Genomic DNA, 20,593 nt, shown 5'->3' on the forward strand with positions numbered 1-20,593 from the left:
CGTCAAGCCTAAGTTATCGGTTTGTCGGTCGCTCGTACAGACCTTTATCGTGGAACGGGGGGTCGACCCCCCCTTCCAGACCAGAATGCCCGTTTACAGACTGGAATTAATCATACACGTGACCTTCTCTCTTCCTCATTCGCTGCTCCGCCCTTCTCAACGTTTATGACGTCTGTTTCCGCCCCACACTCGCAGGACCGTACGGGAGCATAGATTTACAGCATAACCCACAGATCGGGGTTTCAACTGTTTATTCTGTCTTTCTGTCGCTACAGATCTTACGGGAAGTCATCCAATAGAACGTTGCCCCTCGTTGAGAGGCCGGCCAACTTAAATACCTTCCATTTCGGGAGAGAGTATGGATCGTCCAATAGCATCGTCCATATGAGAACCAGGCGGCAGCACCCCTCCCTTGCCGATTGAGCCAGTCTCGACGCTGCCGACGAGAGTGACGTATTCAGAGCACACTATGCGGCTTTCAAAGACGCTATCGCGACTGTCCTAACAGGCTACTCGATAGCGTCTCAGATATGGTGTGTGTTTTTGACACAATATGAGGTCACATGGAATAAGCGCTCAGCTACAGCTACCATGGCAGGCGTCCGTCTTCGGTGTCGAGACCCAAATGTTGCCCACCCTCTCCCTCGCGTGTCGCATTGTCGATGATCGAGAGCAGCTGGACGACGGTCTCGTCGACTGGTTTATACGGCGCGCCGCGGATGCGTGGTTCACATGACATTGCGTATTTCGCTGACGAGAAATCGTTGGTGAGACTGCGTAAGCGAATTTCGCGGCGCGAGAGGCTCACTCAGATCAGTCAATACTGCGCCGGGGCAAATGGGGAAGACGACTGATTGCGAAGCCCGTTAGTAAATCAGGTATGGAGCCGGAGGACGGATCAACTCACTGAGTCCACCTTCCGCGTATTCAAAGTGCAGCTTCCTCGCGAGGAAGTTGGACGCAGCTTTGGACGTGCCGTAGGGGATCATGTTCAATGGTAACTGAGTACCGTAGCCGATGCTGCCTGCACGAGTGGTCATGATTATGAATTTGGGCGTGGAGGAGCTTGCTTTTAGGAGAGCCCAAGAAGATTGGAAGAGGAACAGCGGGCCAAGGAGATTGACCTGTTGGAATCGAGCTCGGTATATGAGAGATCCCATGCGTCTCTGTATGGAGGAACGAACCTCGTAGTGTTTCCGCATTTCCTCTTCGGGTGCTTCGTGTGCGAGGCCATACCAATCACTGATGCCTGTATACGCATCACAGGCCTTCAGCGTGGGTTCGATGTTTCCACAAAGATGACGACACACCGGCATTGGATATCACAACGTCCAGCCTGCCAGCTTTGTCTTTCACCGCAGCCACCGCAGCCTCAGCGCTCGCCTTGCTGGTCACGTCTAGTTGCACAACAAAGACGTTCTTTGGGTGCTTCGCCGATAGCTCGCTCAGCTCTGTCGCTGCACTGGGGTTTCGGGCACCAGCGAAGACGACGACGTTCTCTCGGGCTGCAAGAGCCGTTACGTATCCAAGGCCTAAACATGTGGGAAGGTGATGAGCGGGTGCGCCAAGGCATAGTAATGTGAAATAACACACCAATGCCACGGTTGGTCCCGGAAACGAGATATACAGTGGGGGACATTGTGCAGTAATCTGCTATGGGGACGGGACGAGGAACTGTGGAGGTAATGAAGGGTCCTCAGTTGTTCGTCATAGCACAGACCGTGCAGTGGCTAGCTGCGGGCGCCAGCTGTAGAAGGCCTGTTGCGGTGTGCAGATCGGTCGCAGAACACGGCACTTGTGTCATCGTCAGGTGGATGTAGAGGCGCCGCGAGCCATACCGCGTTCAGCTTGCTCGTGGCAGGCTTCACGCCATGGAAGGGTGGTCATCGGCCAGTAGGGTATTTGCGATTTTCCGCTAGAGCGCGTTACCGCCGCCGATGCTGGCAAGATCGCGATGGTCGAATCGTGTGCGGGCGGTGGACGATTGTCGCGCCCTCGCCGCCTCTTTCAAGGTTTGTCGAACGTCGAAATTCGGAGGATTCCATCACATAGAAAGAGGGTATTGTTATAAGCATATGTGCGTGTACTGATGGGACCGAGAGCTTTGGACGTGGTCACCGTTCAAGGGGTCAAGGCGCCTCTCGGCTACGCTAGCGTCATCTGGAGAGGATTCATCAAAACGACGACGGTTTCTAGCTATCTGACCTCGTCTCAACAACACGAATCTTTGTGGATCCTGCGAGTGGCCTTACCACCAACTTATGGCTTACTACACCTACTAAATTTGATGCGTAGTGCTTGCATTAACCCGTACATGCGCCGCCAGTAAAGCGCGGTATGGGACGGCGTTTCCGCTAGCATATCTCGGCTGAGCTTGACACAGTCATCGACACCGAGCCTAGGGAACTCGGTAATCATGCATTGAAGACGAAGAAACGTGGCGATGACATGGGGTATATAGGCTCTCGTGTGCCCCTGGACGCAGTCTTGTTCTAGCGCATGCCGACCGACTTCAAGCGCTCGATCAAAGTCCTCAGATGCTCCGAAAACTTCATATATGCGACGAAGCGATACAGTTGTCACGAGGAGTATCTTGGGTTTGTCGACGTGCGCAGGAGGGCAAAGATGCGTAGCTTCTGTCAAAACCGAGATCGATTCATCGAAGTCACGACTATCGCCAAATAGCTCGTATCGCCGACACAGATATCCGCCCAACGAGCGCAAATGTCGGTGTCTGTCGCGGCCTTGGGACAGACACTTGGGTCAGTGCTTTCCATTGAAGGTCCACCGCCTCCTGAAGGTATCTCGGAGTACCGGTTGCCTCGAATAATCGGAGGCTAATCCACCGAAGAACGCGCAGAGCGGTCGCCAGGAGAGGATGCCCTGAAGGACACAGCGAGATAGGCATTTGGCATAGCGACAGGGCTTTCTGACGATCTGCGTCGTGGGCGTCGCTGGTGAGTTGTGCATTGCTATCCAGGACGCTTGCATATAACCCAAGCACCTCTGGACAAATTATTCTCCCCGCCTGGCAGATAGCTTGAGCTTCTCGGCCATGCATCACAGCGGAGGCGATATCTGCCTGCTCTCCGAGATGAAGATACCGTTCCTCTAGGACTCGCGCGAGCTGGATGAGCGCATGGTGTCTCCTCTGAAACGTATGCAGCTGCGCATCACCGCCGTCTTCGAGGAGGTTTCGGAAAATATCAACGCATTTCCCTGCGGCTTTAAGGTCGCTATGTTCGAGGAACTGTTCGAAAAGACATAGAGCTTTCGCGTAAAGTCCTTAGGGTTCAGGGGCCGGCACTGATGTGTAACAAGTCAATACGCGAAACTCCGTCCTGGAGCAAGAAGCAATCGGATGCAGACGAGAACTTACCAGAGGCGCACTCGCAAATACGCATAGACGTCGAAATCCGCCTGGATACAAACGTAGACCGTTGACCAGTGTTGCAATCATGACGAGAGGTTCACCGATGGTAGTGGCGGCAACTGCAAATCGGCTGCGAACGCGTTGAACACGTTTTCCCGGCACGTCTCACCGATGTGCACCACAACGCCCATGTCCTCGAGGTACCCACCACCATTCGTACTCGCAACCCCGCTAGCCTGCTAACCATGCTGGCACCGTCCGCACGCCCGGGCTGAGTTGTGTCTTGGCTGGGTCTTTACACAACATCCCGAACACACCACATGTGTGACATTAACTTCTCGACTCCGACTCACGACCCGCGAAATGGGATCTCGATGACACATGCAGTATACGTAGCTACTATACCTGGCTCATTCCTGGCCGACTTCTCGCGTCAGCCGCAAGCCGATGAGAAAACCTCGGATGTTGTATGTCGATGCTTGCAAGGATCGCGACGAAGGCGACACAGCCCAAACGCTGCCTCGACTCTCTCTCTTCAGAACCCACAAAACCCACAAAACCGGAGTATACCTGAAGGACATGGCACCCGTAGTGTACCTCGTGTCTGGATCGAACCGCGGCATCGGTGAGTGTCCGACCTTACCATTCGCCCTACAGTCCCGTTGCTCATCCACAATGCCAGGATTCGGTCTCGTAAAGGCTCTCTCTGCCCGCGACAACACGATCGTGTTCGCTGGCGCGCGCGATCCAGACGCCGCCAAGGGCCTACACGCGCTCGCGGGAGAACGGCCGGGGAAATTGCATATCGTCAAGCTTGTGTCGGGCGATGCGAAGGGTAATGAGGAGGCTGTCGCTCTCATCAAGGAGAAAGCGGGCCATCTGGACGTCGTCATCGCGAATGCCGGTTAGTTGGCCCTCATCACACGTCGTTCCTTGGTTGATTCTGAGCATCAGGTATCAACCAGTCGTGGGCGCCGTTATTCAACACCACAGAAGACAGTCTGCGCAAGCATTTCGAGGTACGTATTGACAATGTCATTTCACAGGTGAGAACTCACTTCTCAAACACCATCAGGTGAACGTGGTCGGCACTCTCGTCCTCTTCAAAGCCGCCTTGCCCCTCCTCAAAGCGAGCTCCGCTGCGTCCAAGTTCATTATGATCAGCTCGCAGGGTGGAGGCCTTGAACGTGGCGCAGCGATGCCGTTCGACATTGGCGCGTACGGAATCTCTAAAGCCGCCGAGAACTACCTCGCGCGCAAGCTGCACTTCGAGCACGCGAACGATGGTCTGGGTAAGTCTGCTTTATGACGTTGCCATGCATTAGTGCCATCGCGTTTCTGACTACGAGACGACATTTGTACATAGTGGTGTTCCCGATTTGCCCTGGCGCTGTAGACACCGACATGGGTAGGTTATTCGCCTTTTGGCTCTCGTGATACGAATGCTGACGCAAAGTGTTCATAGGCCAATTTGCTGCCGAGCACGATGAACGGATGCGCGCCACCCCGTACAAAACCGTTGACGAGACCGCCGTCCATTTGTTAAATGTTATAGATAACGCGACTCGAGAGCACGAAGGTGGCCAGTTTATGAACTTCGACGGGGTGAAGAACCCGTGGTAGATTTGCTTCACGGGTATATCAGGCTCTCGCCTTCAACTCTGTTACTATACAACATCGTAGCGTGTAGCTTCCTTATAAAGCCACCTCTGAGTATCTGAGCGGATACTTCGCAGTTACGTAGTTACGTACTTGGAACGTCGTTCTATGTGGAAAGGCACGTCGGTGGAGGGATGACGCGACTTGCAGTGTCGCGCCGGTTGACCATCGCTTATTTTGGACTCGCGTCTTGTAGTTGGCTCTGCCCGTTGTTCACTGCAGTGAAAACTAGGACTCTGCTCCGGCGAGGTACCACCATAGGCTCCAGGGATGTGCTCTCGACTTTGGTAGTCGATCATGGCGGCTAGTTTACACCTGACCTAATCCTCGCGGAGGCCTCAGGTCTACTTGATCATACCTCTGTCGCGGGGCACCTCGCCAATATTGAACTCGATCAGCAACTCGATTTGCAACCGCGGTTTAAACCATACCGAACTCCGCCTTAGATTCTCTATCGTACGCTTCGGGCTCAACTTTCCCAGCGCGCTGACTTACTCCTCAGACGCGGACTCATGACGCGGTATACGCAAGAATGGTTAAAGTCACCTCCCTGAACTCATTGCTGCACTAAGAAGCCTGGACTCTGAACCCTACATTCAGCAAGTAGTCCGGAATATAGGCCGGCGACGATCCTGACTCCTCCGGACTCTGCGTGAGACTCTATGGGCCTGACCCGCGCACTCGCAATGCTTACCCATGCTCACAGAATCGTTTGTCAGACCAACTTCGTTCGCGCCGAGTATGTCATAATGGTGACAATGTACAGAACACGTTTCCAAGCTCGCTGAATGCCTCGGGTGCGCGTATAAAGCCAGTATCGGAGGCGGGCGAGGTTGTGTTCGACATCCCTGACCAATGGCTCCCGTCGTATATTTGGTCTCTGGCGCGAACCGTGGAATCGGTGAGTCCTATGGCATGGGAGCGATTGGCCTAGTCAGCAATTGACGCGCATAAACTGGTAGGTTTTGGTCTCGTAAAGGCGCTATCTTCTCGCGAAGATACTATCGTATTCGCCGGAGTGCGCGACCCGGATGCAGCTACAGACCTGCAGAGTTTCGCAGCCGATAAACCAGGGAGAGTGCATATTGTGAAACTGGTGTCAAGCGATGCCAAAGGCAACGAGGAGGCGATCTCGTTCATCCGCGAGAAAGCCGGACGTTTGGACGTTGTCATCGCGAACGCGGGTGGGTGCCACGGGAGTCATATTTCAATGCGCGCTGGAGTCGATCCGGCGTATCAGGTATAAACTACGCGTATGGACCTCTGTACAAGGCTGCGGAGGAAGATTTACGGACACATTTCGAGGTCCGTGACAGAATATTCGCTCTTTTGACTTTTGCACGCCCGTCGTATTCATAAAGCACTCCTCTAGGTCAATGTCGTGGGCACCTTCGTCCTGTTCAAGGCCGCATTGCCGCTCTTGAAAGCCAGCAGTGCTTCCGGGTCTGCACCACCCAAGTTTGTCGCGGTGTCATCGCATGGCGGTAGCCTCGAGCGTGGTGCAAGCGCGCCATTCGACATGGCGCCGTACGGTATATCTAAGGCAGCCTTAAACTATCTGGTGCGCAAGTTGCACTATGAACATGAGAAGGATAGGCTAGGTACGTCTTCTACAGGTCGCAGAGGGGGTACTGTTGCTGACAGAAGGCGGAAAGTGGCGTTCCCTATATCCCCGGGCCCCGTTACTACGGATATGGGTAAGTACTGACCTTGAAGGGATATCCCGTTCGTGCAGCTGGCAGGCTGATCTCCCTATTCCGAAGGCAGCTACGGGGTAGAGCACGACGCGGGCATACGCAACCTCGATTTCAAGACCGTAGATGAAATTGCGGCCCCACTGCTGAAGGTGATAGGTAATGCAACGCGGGAGAGCGAGGGCGGCCATTTCCTAAATTTCGACGGAGCGAAGATTCCATGGTGAAGGGCCTGGGGGGAAGGGCGCCTACAGTTTCGGAGCCTGTGATACCGAAGGATAAATGGCGATGCCGTGACAAAGGATGGCACTGAAGGGAGAGACATTTATAGTATACGGCCGCTTCTGTCGATCATGTAGACTGTCACCATGACGAACGAAGATGTGGCTTGGCAGTGTACAGATGTATTGCTCGCGGAATGATTTCCAGATCCCGAGAAGTCAGAAGGCACTATGGTAAATGCGGATAAGTTGAATAAGCAAAGCCTCGAAGAAGACTTGGCGGCATCGCTACGCGGAGTCTGTCTTTTCATTCGATGTCCTTGCCTATATTCACTCGTCGGCGATTCCTGCCGTGGGCCACCGGCCGTGTTTTATAGTGGAGTAAACAAAACAAATGAGTGCTCCGGTGCATCCATGTTCCGTCCCCCGTCGAACTGCCAGTCTGATGCCGGCGGCTTACTATTTGCACCGAACTTCGAGAAGGGAATGCTTAAGTACGTACTTATGTCCGGTAATCCTATTGAGTCGGCGTGAGGTTTTCTTCAAAGTCATTGATATGGACCTGACCCACAAAGCTGCAATGCTTATGCATGCTTGCAAAGACTATCCGTAAGGCCAACGTCCATGACGGGAATGTGACATCGTGAAGCGTGTTTTGGGGTTTCTTCTCCTATGTCAGAATCATACTTAAGTCGTCAACTGGACGCGCAAGAGCGTACATCTGACATACGTGAAGCATGGCTCCCCTCGTCTATTTGGTGTCTGGTGCAAACCGCGGACTCGGTAAGCGGCCTAAACTCGCCATTGTTGCAGAAGATTGTGCTTACCACGGCCGTTGGTTGAGTAGGACTCGGTCTCGTGAAGGCGCTGTCAGCTCGCGAAAACACCGTCGTCTTTGCTGGAGCGCGCAACCCTGACGGCGCCAAAGATCTGCAGGCTCTCGCGGCCCAACGACCCGAGAAGCTATATATTGTCAAGCTGGTATCGGGCGATGTCCAAGGAAGCGAGGCGGCGATCTCGTTCATTCGCGACAAGGCTGGTCGGTTAGACGTCGTCATCGCCAATGCCGGTGGGTATTTCGGCTCCTGCATCCTGTCAGTCGACCATAACGGAGACATCAGCAATATGTTTGGCATACGGACCTGCATACAAGGCCTCGGAAGACGATCTGCGGCAACACTTCGAGGTCCGTAATGGATTGGATACCTCTTTGTTCACGGATGCCGCGCTCATATCAGTGTCTCCCGAGGTGAACGTCATCGGCACTTTCGTGCTGTTCAAAGCTGCGCTTCCACTGCTCAAGGCCAGCAGCGCGTCTGAATCTGCTCCGCCCAAGTTCGTCGCGGTGTCGTCGCTAGCTGGCGGTCTCGAGCGTGGGGCAAGCGGTCCATTCGAGATGACGCCGTACGCCATTTCGAAGGCGGCGGAGAACTTTCTGGCGCGTAAGCTGCACTTCGAACACGAGAAGGACGGGTTGGGTACGTACTTCACGTCTGAGATCATTTGAAGGACATTGATACTGACGGGATGCGCGCAGTGGTTTTTCCTATATGCCCTGGCTTGGTCGACACTGATATGGGTAGGTCCACACGGGACGCGAACTCCATTGGCAGTCTAGGTTGCTGACTGTGACGATGAACAGCCAACTACGGCGCTGAACGCGACGAGGGCGTACGCTCGAGGAAGTTCAAGACGGTAGATGACACTGCGGCTCTACTGCTGAAGGTGATAGACAGAGCCACACAAGAGAACGAGGGAGGCCAGTTCATGAGCTTCGACGGGACGAAAATTCCGTGGTGAACACGTTGCAGCCACCGATTGCAAAGCGCGATGCACGATGCGGACTGGAAATTGTCGATCATTGGTGTTCATAGGATTATCAATACATACGTTTGAGCAAACTGAGCACGCTTGCGCCATGCACGGGGACCGAGACACGAAGACATCGGCAAGGTGGCCTTGTTTATTTGATTGCGGCAATAAACCAAACGATATTGATTTTCATCCGCACCCGGGTGTATCGGACGCTACAGTGGTTCCAGCTTGTGCAAACGAGTCATTCATCAATCTGATGATAGTGTCATACTTGAGTCAGCATATCATGAATATACACATACCACTCACGATCTCTGGCCGCATTTTTTGAAGATAGGTCACGATCGCGATAATGATCTACAATTCCCGCCGCGTTTCATGGTGATCTATGAATTGACCACCAGCATTCTCACGTGTGGCCCCCTTGATAAAGGCAACGATCTGACCAGCGACTACCTCGGGAGGGACAATGTCAATCTTCGCCAGCGTCTCGTCCTGCTGGCGTGCCAGATCGGCTAACGAGTGGGCATGAGTTACTGCATACGTCGATGACGATAACGACACATGAAACGCACTCATGCCTGTCTGTACCGCGCCGGGGTTCAACGGGAAAACGACTGAAATCGAGGCGCGTCAATGCTATCAAAGGGACGTAGACATTGAACGCGTACGTACCGAGTCCATCGCTTTCAGACACAGAATGCATCTTGTGGGCCATCCAATTCAGCGCCGCCTGACTCGCGAAATACGAGAAGAGCTTCATCGGAATCTACGGCCAGGTGCTTATGCTGCCGCCCATGGCGGATTTGGGGATGGACTTGCCCAATTCGCTGCTAGCCACCAGGAGGGGGTACGTCTCCTGGAACAGCACGAGCGTACCGATCAGGTTCACCTGTAATCGAGGCAGGATAATGAGGATCAGCCATCCAAGGTCTCAACTTCGACGCGAACCTCCATATGCTCCCTCACCGCGTCCGAGGCTCGTCCAGTACCCTATTGAACGACGAGCAGATACCTGTAAGCGGAAGTTTAGACCACAGGTTCGCTATGCATACGATGCTTCTGACTCGCCGGCGTTCGCCACCACGACATCCAGCCTTCCCACGATTCGCTTCACTTGTCCCACCGAGGCGTCATTTCCCTGTTGGTCGCCCCGAAACCGGCATGACGACGTGTAGCTTTCCCGGGTGCTTCTCCGCCAAGGCGTGCAAATCCTCGGCCGCGAACAAGTCGCGCGCGCCCGCGAAAACAATCGTTTTCACGGCCGCTCAGCCAGGACTGTGACGGTCCCTTACGTGATCATGAGGACCAAGGATATGGGTGAGAGAGACTGCCGTACCAATACCGCGAGCCACCCCGGAGACGAGCCAGATACTTGAAGTACTGTCAGTGATGGGAGGAGAATGATGGTGATGGAGAGGCTCACCTCCGGCAATGTTTATTTCATACAACTTGATACATAGGTGGGTTGAAGGCGGATGGTGATGAGGGAATCGAGGCATTATTAACCCGTGCTACGTTCATCCATCACTTTCAACTCTGTTCTTCGACAACATTCTCAGTGCGTTTGACTGTTGCGTTGTACGATGTCCATCAGTATCAAATCATGGGTCTCGTGCGGCAACATACTGACGGGCTAGCATCAGCTGTAGCACTTGGCGACGTCGGTTCGGCCTTAGTCCTACAACGAGATATCCAACAAAGTGGGCATTCTGTTCCGGTCGTAATGTTCGATCATGTATATGTGGTGTGCAGTACGCTGATTGGGCAAACTGATTATTGTCGGGTGCCATAGACAATAACAGCAGTCGACGGAGACCTCGGACACTGGTGGGAAAACCGCAGGGGGTGGCGTGAGAACCTCGAGTGCAACTGGTCACGGTCGACTTCGGTTTTTGCTTCGACATGGATGAACACAGGAATATTACTTAGCCTACTGTATGGTAAGTCTCTTGCTGCTGCATCTGAAAACTGCTTTTATTCCTGTTATTATGACTCCTACCAATCACCATGGATTTCTCGCTCCGAATTTCAGGAATTGACCGCCCTCGTTCTCCCTCACATTTGCTGACTATGCGGCAACGCTTTGCGGGTGCCTTCCCGCCCGCTTGGTGCTGGCCCTTCTCCCGTACCCGGACGACCAATGATTTCTTATGATTTCTCCACTGAACGTCCACGCTAATTCGCCCGATACCCAATATCAGCTATCCGTTACCCGCGGCTTCGGCATTTTATAACTGCGGGTCTTTGCATCCGCGGTGGGGACGCCCTGATCTCAGGCACATACCGACTGTGTACACTGTACATTGTACATGGATCGACGGGGCGGGTTTACCATGGGCGCCTCTCGCCATCGAAGTTCACGAACTGGCCTCCTTCTTCGTCGCGAGTCGCTCGGTCAATCACGGACAGCAGCTGCGTCGCGCACTCGTCCGCGGACTTGAATCCTATACCTTGCATACCCTTCTCGTCGCCGGCGAAGGCTCCCTTGGCTAGAACAGGGTCATTCTCAGTATCCGGTCCCGTTCATGTACCCGAGTCATCGCAACGTACCAAGATCGGTCTCCGTCGCACCAGGATTCAATGGGAACACGACTATCGGGAGATGCATCAAGGCTATCTAGATCACGAAACAGGAGATTCGGTCACTCACTCAGTCCATCTTGCTCGTGTTCGAAATGCAACTTTCTTGCGAGGTAGTTTTCCGCCGCTTTCGACACCCCGTACGGCAACATCCCCAGCGACATCTGAGCTCCCTCCGTGATGCTCCCCGCTCCAGAGGAGATGATGACGAACTTCGGTGCTCGCGTGCTCGCTTTCAGCAGCTCCAACGATGCTTGAAAGAGGACGAGCGTCCCTACGACGTTGACCTGTCGATCGGATGATCAGATACGAAATTTCGGAGGGGCTTCAAGAACATCTCGCCTCGAAATGCTCCCGAAACGATTCCGGAGGGGCGTCGACTCCGCGCCCGTAATACTGAGATATCCCTGCGCAGAGAGGAGACGGGATGGGAGGACAACGCGAAAACAACATCGATCGATCGCACCGGCGTTGGCTATCACGACGTCCAACCTGCCCGCTTTGCTCTTGACCTCCTCGATCGCCGCCTCATTCCCCGGCTTATCGGACGACACGAGCTTCACGACGTGCACCTTCCCCGGAGCCTGCGCCGCGGCCAACTCCCTCAGCTCCGTCGCGCCCTCCGGATTTCGCGCCCCAGCGAACACGATCGCTCCCTCCCTCATCGCCAATGCCTTGACGAGCGCCAGGCCTGCAATAGATAGTAGTTCAACGAACCGCCGATGTTTATGGCATCGTAAAACGGTTGACCGATGCCTCGATTCGCGCCGGAAATAAGATACACAGTAGGGGCCATGCTTTCCCAGATTCGTCCACGATTGGGTCCACCCTGGCGACGCGCGCTACGCTCATTAGTTTTGTACCCATCGCCTCTGCAAGCAACCCACCTCCGTGCTCAGCCGGCCGGACACGTCACCCTCATGCCGAAGAACCGTCTGCGCGTGACCCACTATCCATCGCAGCGACGTAAGTACACACCGCACCACTCATATGTCTCGATGTCAAAGACTCTATCGTATTACGCCCCAAATCCATAGCGATACATCACACACCGGTGTGAGAGCCCGGCCTCGTGCTTATAACATCGCAAGGTCCAGTACTTCCCACAAGGGTATCACGAACGAAAGGTGTTAGGGATATATGAACGAAACATGCCAGCGATACATACAGATGAGACTGTGAGGAAGGGATTGGGGGATATATATACTGAAACTGGATCGTCGTTCTCCCCGCCGTATAACGCGGAGAGGTAAAGTGTCGGCGCTAAACTCATGTGTGCCGATCGCGGTCCTGACTGTCTATAAGTTGATATGGTATCGTTCCTGGTGCAGGAACTCATGCATCCGACTTTCCTTCGTGGTGCACGCCCTTGTCAAAGGCCGAGGGCCTCATGCAGCGGTCACGGAGGCCTGCGTTGGTGTAGCGACGACCGTCTCCGCCGTCTTCGAAGGCTCGGTTGCGTGTAGATCTAAATGCGCGGGGACGATGACCTCCTCTGCGTGGCCACGAGAAGAAGAGAAGTTTCATCGGCACTGCGTCCTCCGTTTGTATGAAGGGCTACGACGACTCACGTGCACCGTCTTGCTCCTGGATCGTCACGCTCGCCCGCGGGGCCTCCTCCCCCGTGGGGCTGACCGGCCCCGTCGACTCGTCCTCATCCGACTCGCGGTTGTCCTCCATCAGCGGCTCCGGGCGCGCGCCGCGCAGTGAACTGGTCGTCGACGACGCGTAGCTCGACCGCCGTGGGTTCGCAAAGAAGCTCCCAAACTTGCTCGCCGCGTGCACCGGTGCGGGCGCCGCCGGGGCCGGGGGTGGCGGCGGCGGCATCGATCTTGTCTCCGTCGGGGCGGATGCACTCCACAGCCGGAATCCCCAGCCCGATCCGCTGCTCGACGACGACGACGACTCGCGCTTGATAGGGACCGGGACCGGCGCCGTCGACGGCGCGCTCGCGCTCGTGCCTTCTCCGATGTTGCTCTGCGCGATGTACTCGCGGAGAGCCTTGACGCACGTCTCGCTCGCCTCGCGCGCCTCGTTCGACTCCGTCAGCTCGGCCCGCGTCTCGTCCAGCTCCGTCCGAAGCGCCATCATCTCCCTCCTCAGCGCCTCGAGCTCGCGCCGGCTCGGCGGCGGCGACTGCGAGCCGCCCGCGTGATCGGGCGAGAGCCTCCCGGGCAACATGACGGGCGACGTGCGCCCAAAGAAGCCCGACGCGCGACGGTCCTTACCGGGCGAGCGCGAGAAAAAGCCGCCTGCGGGCGACTCGGGCGTCGGCGGGATCTGCGTGATCTGTGCGCCGGCCCCGTCGGGCAGGAAGGCGGACGGTGGCGGGGAGAAGCCGCCCTCGGACATGGAGACGCCGCGCCGGTGCCCACGGCCGCCGGCGGGACCGACACGTCCGGATCCGGTAAGTGGCGTGAAGGGCGGGCGTTTGCCTCCGGTGAGGGGCGCGTTGGCGCGAGCGAGGTCCAGCGTCATGGATGACTGGCTCATGCGCCGGCTCTCGGCTTGTAGTTTCATCAGCCCGCGTCTGTTCATCTCGTATTCAGCGCACGTCCAAAAGCTTGTCGATTAGACTAGCAACGAACCTGCTTTCGTCCACCTGAGACCATGCACGACGGATCAGTACGATGAGACGGACGACGATCGCGGTTAGACTGACCTTCGATCGCAGCGTCGTGATCGTGTCCACGTCCTCCTGATGCTGCAGCTTCATGTTATGCAGCGCATCCTCCGCCCGCTCGCACTTCTCCATCACTCCCTCCAGCGCGTCCTTCAGCCCGGCCTCCTTCGCGTGGCTCTCCGCGAGCAGGCCGACGAGGTCATCGCGCTCCTTGGTCACCTGTGCGAGGCTATCGCGCAGCTGCGTCACGATCGAGGCGAGGACGTGCGGGTCGAGCGACTGCGGCCTGCTCCGGAGCCCTTTCCCCACCGCCCCGGTTGCGGGGAGCGGGGCCGGGGTCGCGAGCGGCGAGTCGATCGAGTCGAGCTGCCGTTCGAGTTCGAGCGAGAGATCGATCGAGGTCGGGCGGTTCGCGTTGTGGTCGGCGCTATCGCTGCTGGCGCTGGCGGCGGCGGCGGCGACGGACATGGTGGGCGGACGACGGAGAGGGAGAGCTGCGCGAGGGGTGAGGCGGGATTCGCATGGGAGCAGAAGCCGGGCCTGTTTCAATAAATGGTGGTTGCTTTCGCGACGTGTGTCCTGATGCGGTGCCACTTCCACTGCGACCGGCCGTCGCGCGACCGGCCACGCCGTCGAGGCCCAAGCTGATCCTCCTGCTCGTCCTCGGAGCCAGGATCGCAACCCGTAGCGACTTGCTGATGGCTGCGATGTGGGCACCTCGCAACGTCATGCGGCTCGGTGGGAGAGGGAGGTTATTCGATATTCGACACACACTATACTATCTACATGTTGTTACATTTCAAACCCGAGTTCCACGTCTTTCGCGGACGGGTGTTCGATCCATCCAAATCGTTCCTCCCACCGCGCAAACCGGGGGGGAGAGAGAAAGCACAGAAGCCGAGGGCCCATCCCTGAAAATTTAATCGTACACACACACAACATCATCTTGATTCTTCCTGCCAGAGATCAACAGGCCACACCGCTCGCGACGCCGATCCGATTCGCGTGATGGGGTTGGCCTTGCCGGTCTTCTTCTTGGTCTATTTATTCGTGCGTAAGAGGATCGACGCAGATCACGCCTTGCGTCTCGCTCCAGGGGTAGCCCCAGCGGTGCAGCCACTCGCGCACGCCCGCCGCCAAGCGCGCACGCGAAGCACCTCTCGCGGCGTCTTGCGTTCCGGTATGTTTCTCCTCGCCGACCACGAGGTATGCTACATAGCGACGGGTAATAAAAAAATGAGCACGGAGTGTGTAACCATCGGACATAAAATCCAAGTACTCACCGAGTCCATAAAAATGCTCCTTCTCGAGCTATGAACACAGAGCCCTCGATTTGAGCGAGAACCGAGAAGCACGAAGAATTCGTTTTTTTCGCACTCACCGAAGCCAGGAAATCCTCCAAAACCTCTGTCGCCTCGTTCGAATGCAGCCCATGCAGATCCAACATCGCCTCCGTCCTTTCCTCCGGGCTCAACTTGTTGCCCTCTTCCCTGTTCCCCACAACGCCCAAAACGACGCCCAGCCCGCCCCCGCACCTCTTCCCCCTCTCCGCCCGGTCCGCCGGATCATCGCTCCACCCCGCATCCCTCATCCGCACCGCGCCCTCCGCCACCTTCGCCCTCTCCCTCACCAACCTCCTCGCCGCCTCCTCCATCTCCCTCCCCATCTTCGCATTCAGCTCGTGCCCCTCCCTCGAAAACCTCTTCGCCGCCGCCCCGTCCCCCCTCCTCCACGCGTCCGCCGCGCGGCTCAAACACGCGTTCCTCGCCGCCCCCAGCTGCAGCGCGCGCCTCCGATAATCCATATACATCCCGTTCACCGCCTCGCCCGTCGGCAGCGTCGGCAGCAGCCGCGGCGGGCGCAGCCGCACGCGCGGCGACGGCCGCGGCGCGACGATCGCCGTGTGGTGGTGCAGCGGGTCCGCGCTCGCGCCCATCGCCTGCCTCCGCGCCGCCAGCGTCGCCTTCTCCTGGCTCGGCGTCGCGCGGTGCATCCCCGCACCCGGCGCCGCCCGCTTCACCGCCGCCGCGAACCGCGTCCGCCACGGGTCGTACTTGTTGTGCCCTCCTCCTCCCCCGTTGCCGCCGCCCGGGTGCGGCGCCCCGCCGCCGGCGCCGAGCGCGGGGAAGTCGTCCGCGGGCGGCGAAGAACCCGGTCGTACCGCCGCCGCCGCCAAAGGGCGCGCGCCCAGGTCCGCATGCGACATGGCCGTCGCGAGCCGCGAGACGTCCACTTCGGGCGGGAGGTGGTGCAAAAACTCGCAGTTTTCGCCCTTCGCGCACGTCCCGCGCAACCAGAAGCGGCACATCGCGCGTTCCAGGTCATGACTGTGTGTGTGCGCAAAAAAACGTGCGGACGCGGGGGGGGGAGGGTCCGTGTTTTTTTTTTTAGTCTCGAAAGCCGGAACATTCACGAAAAACGAAGGCGCAATCCACCCACCTGAAGCGACAATCGGCCCTGAGGCACTCGCCCGCGAGGAAGTACCTGCAGACCCTGTTCCCGCCCGCCGCCATTCGCCCTCCGTACCGCGGCCCAGCCCCTCCTCTCGCGTCCGCCCTCCCTCCTCCCCTCATCCCGTCCCTGCCCACCACGATCCCCCCCCTCCCCGCGCTCGCCACCGACGCCGGCGGCTGCTTCGCCGGCAACGCGCGCTCGATCAGCCACGCCATCGCCTTCTCGAACTCGTAATTGTGGTTCGCCAGCGCCTCCTCGAGCTCGCTCGGCGCGAGCGTCGTCCCGAACACCGACGACAGCACGTCGAACGGCGTCATCCCGCCCGTCAACACCGCCTGCGCCTCGCTCTCGTCCAGATTCAGCTCCTCCCCGCCCGCGCCCTCCCCGCCCGCGCTCCCGTAAACGTCCGAATACTCCCGCCCGTAGTCGTACCCCCGCCCGTACCCGTCCGCATCTCCCTCGACCACCGCCGCGATCGCGTCCACCCGCTCCGGGCTTCCAAAGCTGAGCAGCCCGCGCTCGCCCTCCGCGCCGCCGAGCGACGAGCCCGAGTGGCTCGAGCCCGACCGCGACCACTCCGCCTCCGTCCCCGTCCCCCCATTCCCGAACACGAGCGGCCCGCGCGTCTTCCCGCCCGCGAACGGGTCGAACGGGTCGTCCTCCTCGTCCACGTCCGGCGGGCCAAGGCGCACGCTCGACCTTAAGCCCGAGCTCGGCGTCGACGCGCGCACGAGCCCGTCGGGCACGAGCGGGCGCGCGATCGCGAGGCTGGCCGCGCCCGCGGTGTGCGCCCAGAGGTCGGGCGACGGCGTCTGCGCGCGGAGCGCGGCGAGCGAGCCCGGGTTCGAGTGCGTGCGCGTGAGCGGGTGCGCGCCTACGGGCCGGAACTCGCTCGCCTTCGCGCTCAGCAGGCGCGGGGACGAGAGCGGCGACGCGGGGAGGCTCGCCGCGAACTGGGCGTGCGCGTGCGCGGGGAGGGCGTAGGCGAGCGTGGGCGACGACGAGGGCGAGTCGCTGACGCCGCCCGGGTTCGCGGTCATGTACGAATTGTTGTTGTTGTTGCTGTTGCTGTTGCTGCTGTTATTACTGTTGTTGCTGTTGTTGTTGGTGCCGCCGCCGCTCTGGCCCGTGGTGTGCGCGAGCGGGGAGGTGGCGGGGGTGTGAGGCCGGCGAAAGACGAGCGCGAGGGGCGAGCTCGGCGCGGAGGCCGAGTAGGCTATCAACGGCGTCTCCGGCCGACCGCCGGTGGGCGCGAGGCGGGCGGAGACGGTCGAGTGGTTGGACGCGCGGGAGGACGGGCGAGAGAGCGGGCGGGTGCGGTTCGCGGTGGCGAAGAAGAGGAAGGGCACGCCCGCGGCGTCGTCGCGGTGCCTGTGCATCAGGTTCAGGACGTGCTCTTCCGCCTACACGAAAAGAAAAAAATAAAGCGAATCGTGAGCGAGACCCGGATAGACCGCCATGGAACGGACGCCGGGGTCGGTCTCTTACCTCGCCCTCGTCCATGCCGTACGTCTCGCGCAGCAGCGCCTTCAGCTCGTCCTCGTCCTCGGCGTCGAGCAACGAGACGACGCGGCGGAGCAGGCCCGGCGCCAGGTTTCGGTAATCCTCCGCGTCCGGGTCGTCGCCAAAGTCGAGCGGCTTGTACTGGCGCGCGATGGCGGCCAGCTCGGCCCTCGTGTGGGGAAACTTGGGGGCGCCCAGCAGGCCGTCCATGGCTGCGATCGTTGTCTGTTCCAAGTCGTCCTCGATGGGTTGCTGTACTGTCGAGTGTCGAGTGTCGAGAAGGACGATGAAGTGCAATAAAGAGCTCAGAGAGCGCGTGTCGTCCTCACCGTCGGGGTCGATGACGGAATCTCAGCCGGCGTCGCCGTTCACGCGCAAGGGGTTTGAGGCCGCGACCCGCTACAGCCACCCACGTTTCCCTTGACGATTCGGACACACAACGCAGTCGCAAAGAAAGAAAAAACCACAGCTACTAGAGTACATTTTAGGATAAGCTGTATCATAAGTCACGTCGCCAAGATATACGTACTCCACGAAGAGAGAACAAAGAAAAACACAAACGGAAAAAAAAAGCCGATCCACGATGCCCATGGAAATCGATACAGCGGACGTCAAAACACCCCACCCCCCCGACTCTGGCCAGGCGTACTTTTCGTCAAGGCTCTTCACATCCCGAGCTGCGCCACGAAATCCTGCCACGTCGTCTGCATATTCTCCGGCGTCCCGCTATCCCTCCTCCCCGGCGGCCCCTCGACCATCGTATCGGGCACCATCGCCATCGGCGGGAACTCCCCGCCCGCCGGGCCATAATCGAACACCGGGAAGTACTGCGGGAACTCCTGGTGCTGGTGGTGCTGGTGATGATGCATCCCCTGCTGCGCATACACCGCCTCCTGCTGCAGCTGCTGCTGCTGCTTCACCATCTGCTGCTGCGGCGGCCCATACGCCGTGTCGGCGAGCTGCATCGACGGCAGCCCATACTGCCCAGACGACGACGACGACGCCACCGCATGCTGCTGACCCTGGTCGTACCCGCCCATGCCCATCCCGACGCCCACGTCCACGTCCACGTCCACACCCACCTGCGGCTGCATCCCGCCCGGCCCAAACGTGCGCAGATACTCGACCAAGTTCGGGTGTATATGCGCCGTGCCGACGGGGCTCAGCGGGAGCGGCACGACCGGGTTCAGCGACGTCGGGCTCCTCTCCAGCCCCAACCCGCCCGAGCCCGTCGACAACGTCGGGCTCAGCGTCGCGTCCTTCGCCACGAGCCGCGTCTTGCCGCCGAGCGTGAACAGCTCGTCGTCCTCGTCCTGGGGCGAGGCCGGGCCCGAGCCCGAGCCCGGCCCGCCGTGCTGCGCAAGCGGGCCCGCGAGCGAGAGCGGCTTGCCGTCGCGGAACGAGGTCAGACTCGCGTGCGCCTTCTGGCGGAGCTTGAGCATGATGTTCTGGGTGCGGCGTCAGAGCGAATAAGCGAACAAGGGGGAGGGGGGGGAGGACGCACGAGGACTTTCTGGGCGCGGAACAGGTCCGCCGTGCGCGAGAAGAGCTCGCACGCCGAGTCGAGCTGCAGCAGCGCGCTCGGGGCGAGACTCATCGACGGACACCGCGTCACGATCGAGCCCAGCACGATCGCACACGAGAACACGTGGCCCCTACGTACGGGCGTCAACATCGGCACGAAGGAGAGAGCTTCCAGCGTCAGACGGCGTACCACAAGAACCACGTGCGCTCGTTCGGGCCCTTCTTGAGCTGCGAATGCAAGTTGCGCATGAGCGCGACGAGGGAGCCCGCGCTGCGATAGGCGGCGATCACGCTCGTCCCGTACGGGCTCCCGAGCGGGTCCTTCGGGTGGTCGCTGATCGCGCGCGCGAAGAACGAGCGGTGGAGGTAGAGCAAACCTAGACGACGAAAATAGACACCCCACGTCAGCACCCCGTGACCACCCCCTTTCCCAGAAACGGCAGCCTCGAACTCACTCATCTCCCTGATCGCGAGCACGATATGCCGTTGCAGGATGAGCGACGCGCTGTCCTGCCCCGCCGAGCCCGCGCCGGCGCGCGGATCCGAGTTTCCGAATCCGGCGATCTGGAGCACGGGCGGCACGGGGAACGCCCGCAGCTTGCGGTCCAGCTGGAGCACCGTCGCGTACTTGGGCGTCTTCGCCCCGAACGCCTGGTCGAGCAGCACCGACATGCACTCTGCCGTGAACCGGTGCTTCCATTGTTCGACTGGTGCGGGAGGGTCAGAAGAGAAAAAAAAAGCCCAGGGTTTCAAGTGAACGGTTTTTGGTGGACAGGTCCGTTCGAGGTCGAAGGCCGCATTCGTGATGTCGGTGACGTTTTTCGGGTTCGCCGTTCCAAATGAAAAAGGGTATTCATGGCCCGTTGCAATACAAGGGTTTTGGCGCGCGGGGATATCGGCGATTCGGCGACGTTGACCGCGTTCAAGCGATTACACGTTCGGGGCATTAACGCGGCGTTTGCGGCGCAGGCACGGCGGGATTGTTACGGGGGCCGGCGGGTCAATCGGACCGAGGTTGTGGGTGTGTGAGACAGAACAGCCCAGTTTGCGGGAAACGGACCGTTTAGAAACGCCGGGTTGCACAAGGGGGGTCCGCACGCGAGAGTTTTTTGCCATTCCAGAGAGAGAGAGAGAGAGAGAGAGG

General features: G+C 58.7%; 9 protein-coding genes across 9 annotated transcripts in view; 3 read left to right on the forward strand and 6 right to left on the reverse strand.

Moving 5' to 3' along the window:
• Positions 1-586: 586 nt before the first annotated feature.
• Positions 587-1,639, reverse strand: PUNSTDRAFT_136852 (NAD(P)-binding protein; the record flags this gene model as incomplete). The annotated part of the gene is made up of 6 exons (XM_007386464.1): positions 587-750; positions 809-850; positions 908-1,124; positions 1,185-1,249; positions 1,311-1,532; positions 1,594-1,639. 6 exons carry the CDS (start codon positions 1,637-1,639, stop codon positions 587-589), a joined length of 756 nt encoding a protein of 251 aa, XP_007386526.1.
• Positions 1,640-3,952: 2,313 nt separating this feature from the next.
• On the forward strand, positions 3,953-4,996 carry PUNSTDRAFT_136853 (NAD(P)-binding protein; the record flags this gene model as incomplete). Its single annotated transcript, XM_007386465.1, has 6 exons — positions 3,953-3,998; positions 4,056-4,277; positions 4,328-4,392; positions 4,449-4,665; positions 4,740-4,781; positions 4,839-4,996. 6 exons carry the CDS (start codon positions 3,953-3,955, stop codon positions 4,994-4,996), a joined length of 750 nt encoding a protein of 249 aa, XP_007386527.1.
• An 891-nt stretch (positions 4,997-5,887) lies between these two features.
• PUNSTDRAFT_136854 (NAD(P)-binding protein) lies at positions 5,888-6,953 on the forward strand (the record flags this gene model as incomplete). Its single annotated transcript, XM_007386466.1, has 6 exons — positions 5,888-5,933; positions 5,995-6,216; positions 6,273-6,337; positions 6,405-6,633; positions 6,688-6,729; positions 6,796-6,953. The coding sequence occupies 6 exons, from the start codon at positions 5,888-5,890 to the stop codon at positions 6,951-6,953; spliced, it is 762 nt and encodes a 253-aa protein (XP_007386528.1).
• A 731-nt stretch (positions 6,954-7,684) lies between these two features.
• PUNSTDRAFT_136855 (NAD(P)-binding protein) lies at positions 7,685-8,747 on the forward strand (the record flags this gene model as incomplete). The annotated part of the gene is made up of 5 exons (XM_007386467.1): positions 7,685-7,730; positions 7,795-8,016; positions 8,069-8,425; positions 8,485-8,526; positions 8,590-8,747. The coding sequence occupies 5 exons, from the start codon at positions 7,685-7,687 to the stop codon at positions 8,745-8,747; spliced, it is 825 nt and encodes a 274-aa protein (XP_007386529.1).
• A 372-nt stretch (positions 8,748-9,119) lies between these two features.
• On the reverse strand, positions 9,120-9,525 carry PUNSTDRAFT_136856 (uncharacterized protein; the record flags this gene model as incomplete). The annotated part of the gene is made up of 3 exons (XM_007386468.1): positions 9,120-9,277; positions 9,338-9,379; positions 9,438-9,525. 3 exons carry the CDS (start codon positions 9,523-9,525, stop codon positions 9,120-9,122), a joined length of 288 nt encoding a protein of 95 aa, XP_007386530.1.
• Positions 9,526-10,806: 1,281 nt separating this feature from the next.
• On the reverse strand, positions 10,807-12,141 carry PUNSTDRAFT_121987 (NAD(P)-binding protein; the record flags this gene model as incomplete). Its single annotated transcript, XM_007386469.1, has 6 exons — positions 10,807-11,254; positions 11,316-11,357; positions 11,416-11,632; positions 11,688-11,752; positions 11,812-12,036; positions 12,096-12,141. The coding sequence occupies 6 exons, from the start codon at positions 12,139-12,141 to the stop codon at positions 11,094-11,096; spliced, it is 756 nt and encodes a 251-aa protein (XP_007386531.1). The 3' UTR covers positions 10,807-11,093.
• Positions 12,142-12,479: 338 nt separating this feature from the next.
• Positions 12,480-14,450, reverse strand: PUNSTDRAFT_54350 (uncharacterized protein). Its single transcript, XM_007386470.1, has 3 exons — positions 14,008-14,450; positions 13,934-13,947; positions 12,480-13,875 (listed from the first exon to the last, which is right to left on the reverse strand). The coding sequence occupies exons 1-3, from the start codon at positions 14,434-14,436 to the stop codon at positions 12,903-12,905; spliced, it is 1,416 nt and encodes a 471-aa protein (XP_007386532.1). The 5' UTR covers positions 14,437-14,450; the 3' UTR covers positions 12,480-12,902.
• A 267-nt stretch (positions 14,451-14,717) lies between these two features.
• PUNSTDRAFT_145429 (uncharacterized protein) lies at positions 14,718-18,295 on the reverse strand. The gene is made up of 5 exons (XM_007386471.1): positions 17,911-18,295; positions 16,408-17,825; positions 15,350-16,295; positions 15,252-15,279; positions 14,718-15,179 (listed from the first exon to the last, which is right to left on the reverse strand). The coding sequence occupies exons 1-5, from the start codon at positions 18,133-18,135 to the stop codon at positions 15,013-15,015; spliced, it is 2,784 nt and encodes a 927-aa protein (XP_007386533.1). The 5' UTR covers positions 18,136-18,295; the 3' UTR covers positions 14,718-15,012.
• A 74-nt stretch (positions 18,296-18,369) lies between these two features.
• Positions 18,370-20,593, reverse strand: part of PUNSTDRAFT_54365 (uncharacterized protein) — a 5,081-nt gene continuing 2,857 nt past the window's right edge. Inside the window, exons 10-13 of the mRNA XM_007386472.1 lie at positions 19,640-20,156; positions 19,426-19,580; positions 18,811-19,373; positions 18,370-18,770 (exon numbers count right to left, since the gene is read on the reverse strand). Coding sequence (XP_007386534.1) covers positions 18,591-18,770; positions 18,811-19,373; positions 19,426-19,580; positions 19,640-20,156 — 1,415 coding nt within the window. The 3' untranslated portion in view covers positions 18,370-18,590. The remainder of the gene's footprint in view (positions 18,771-18,810; positions 19,374-19,425; positions 19,581-19,639; positions 20,157-20,593) is intronic.

Source organism: Punctularia strigosozonata (genome assembly GCF_000264995.1).
Source record: "Punctularia strigosozonata HHB-11173 SS5 unplaced genomic scaffold PUNSTscaffold_11, whole genome shotgun sequence".
Classification (NCBI taxonomy): domain Eukaryota; kingdom Fungi; phylum Basidiomycota; class Agaricomycetes; order Corticiales; family Punctulariaceae; genus Punctularia; species Punctularia strigosozonata.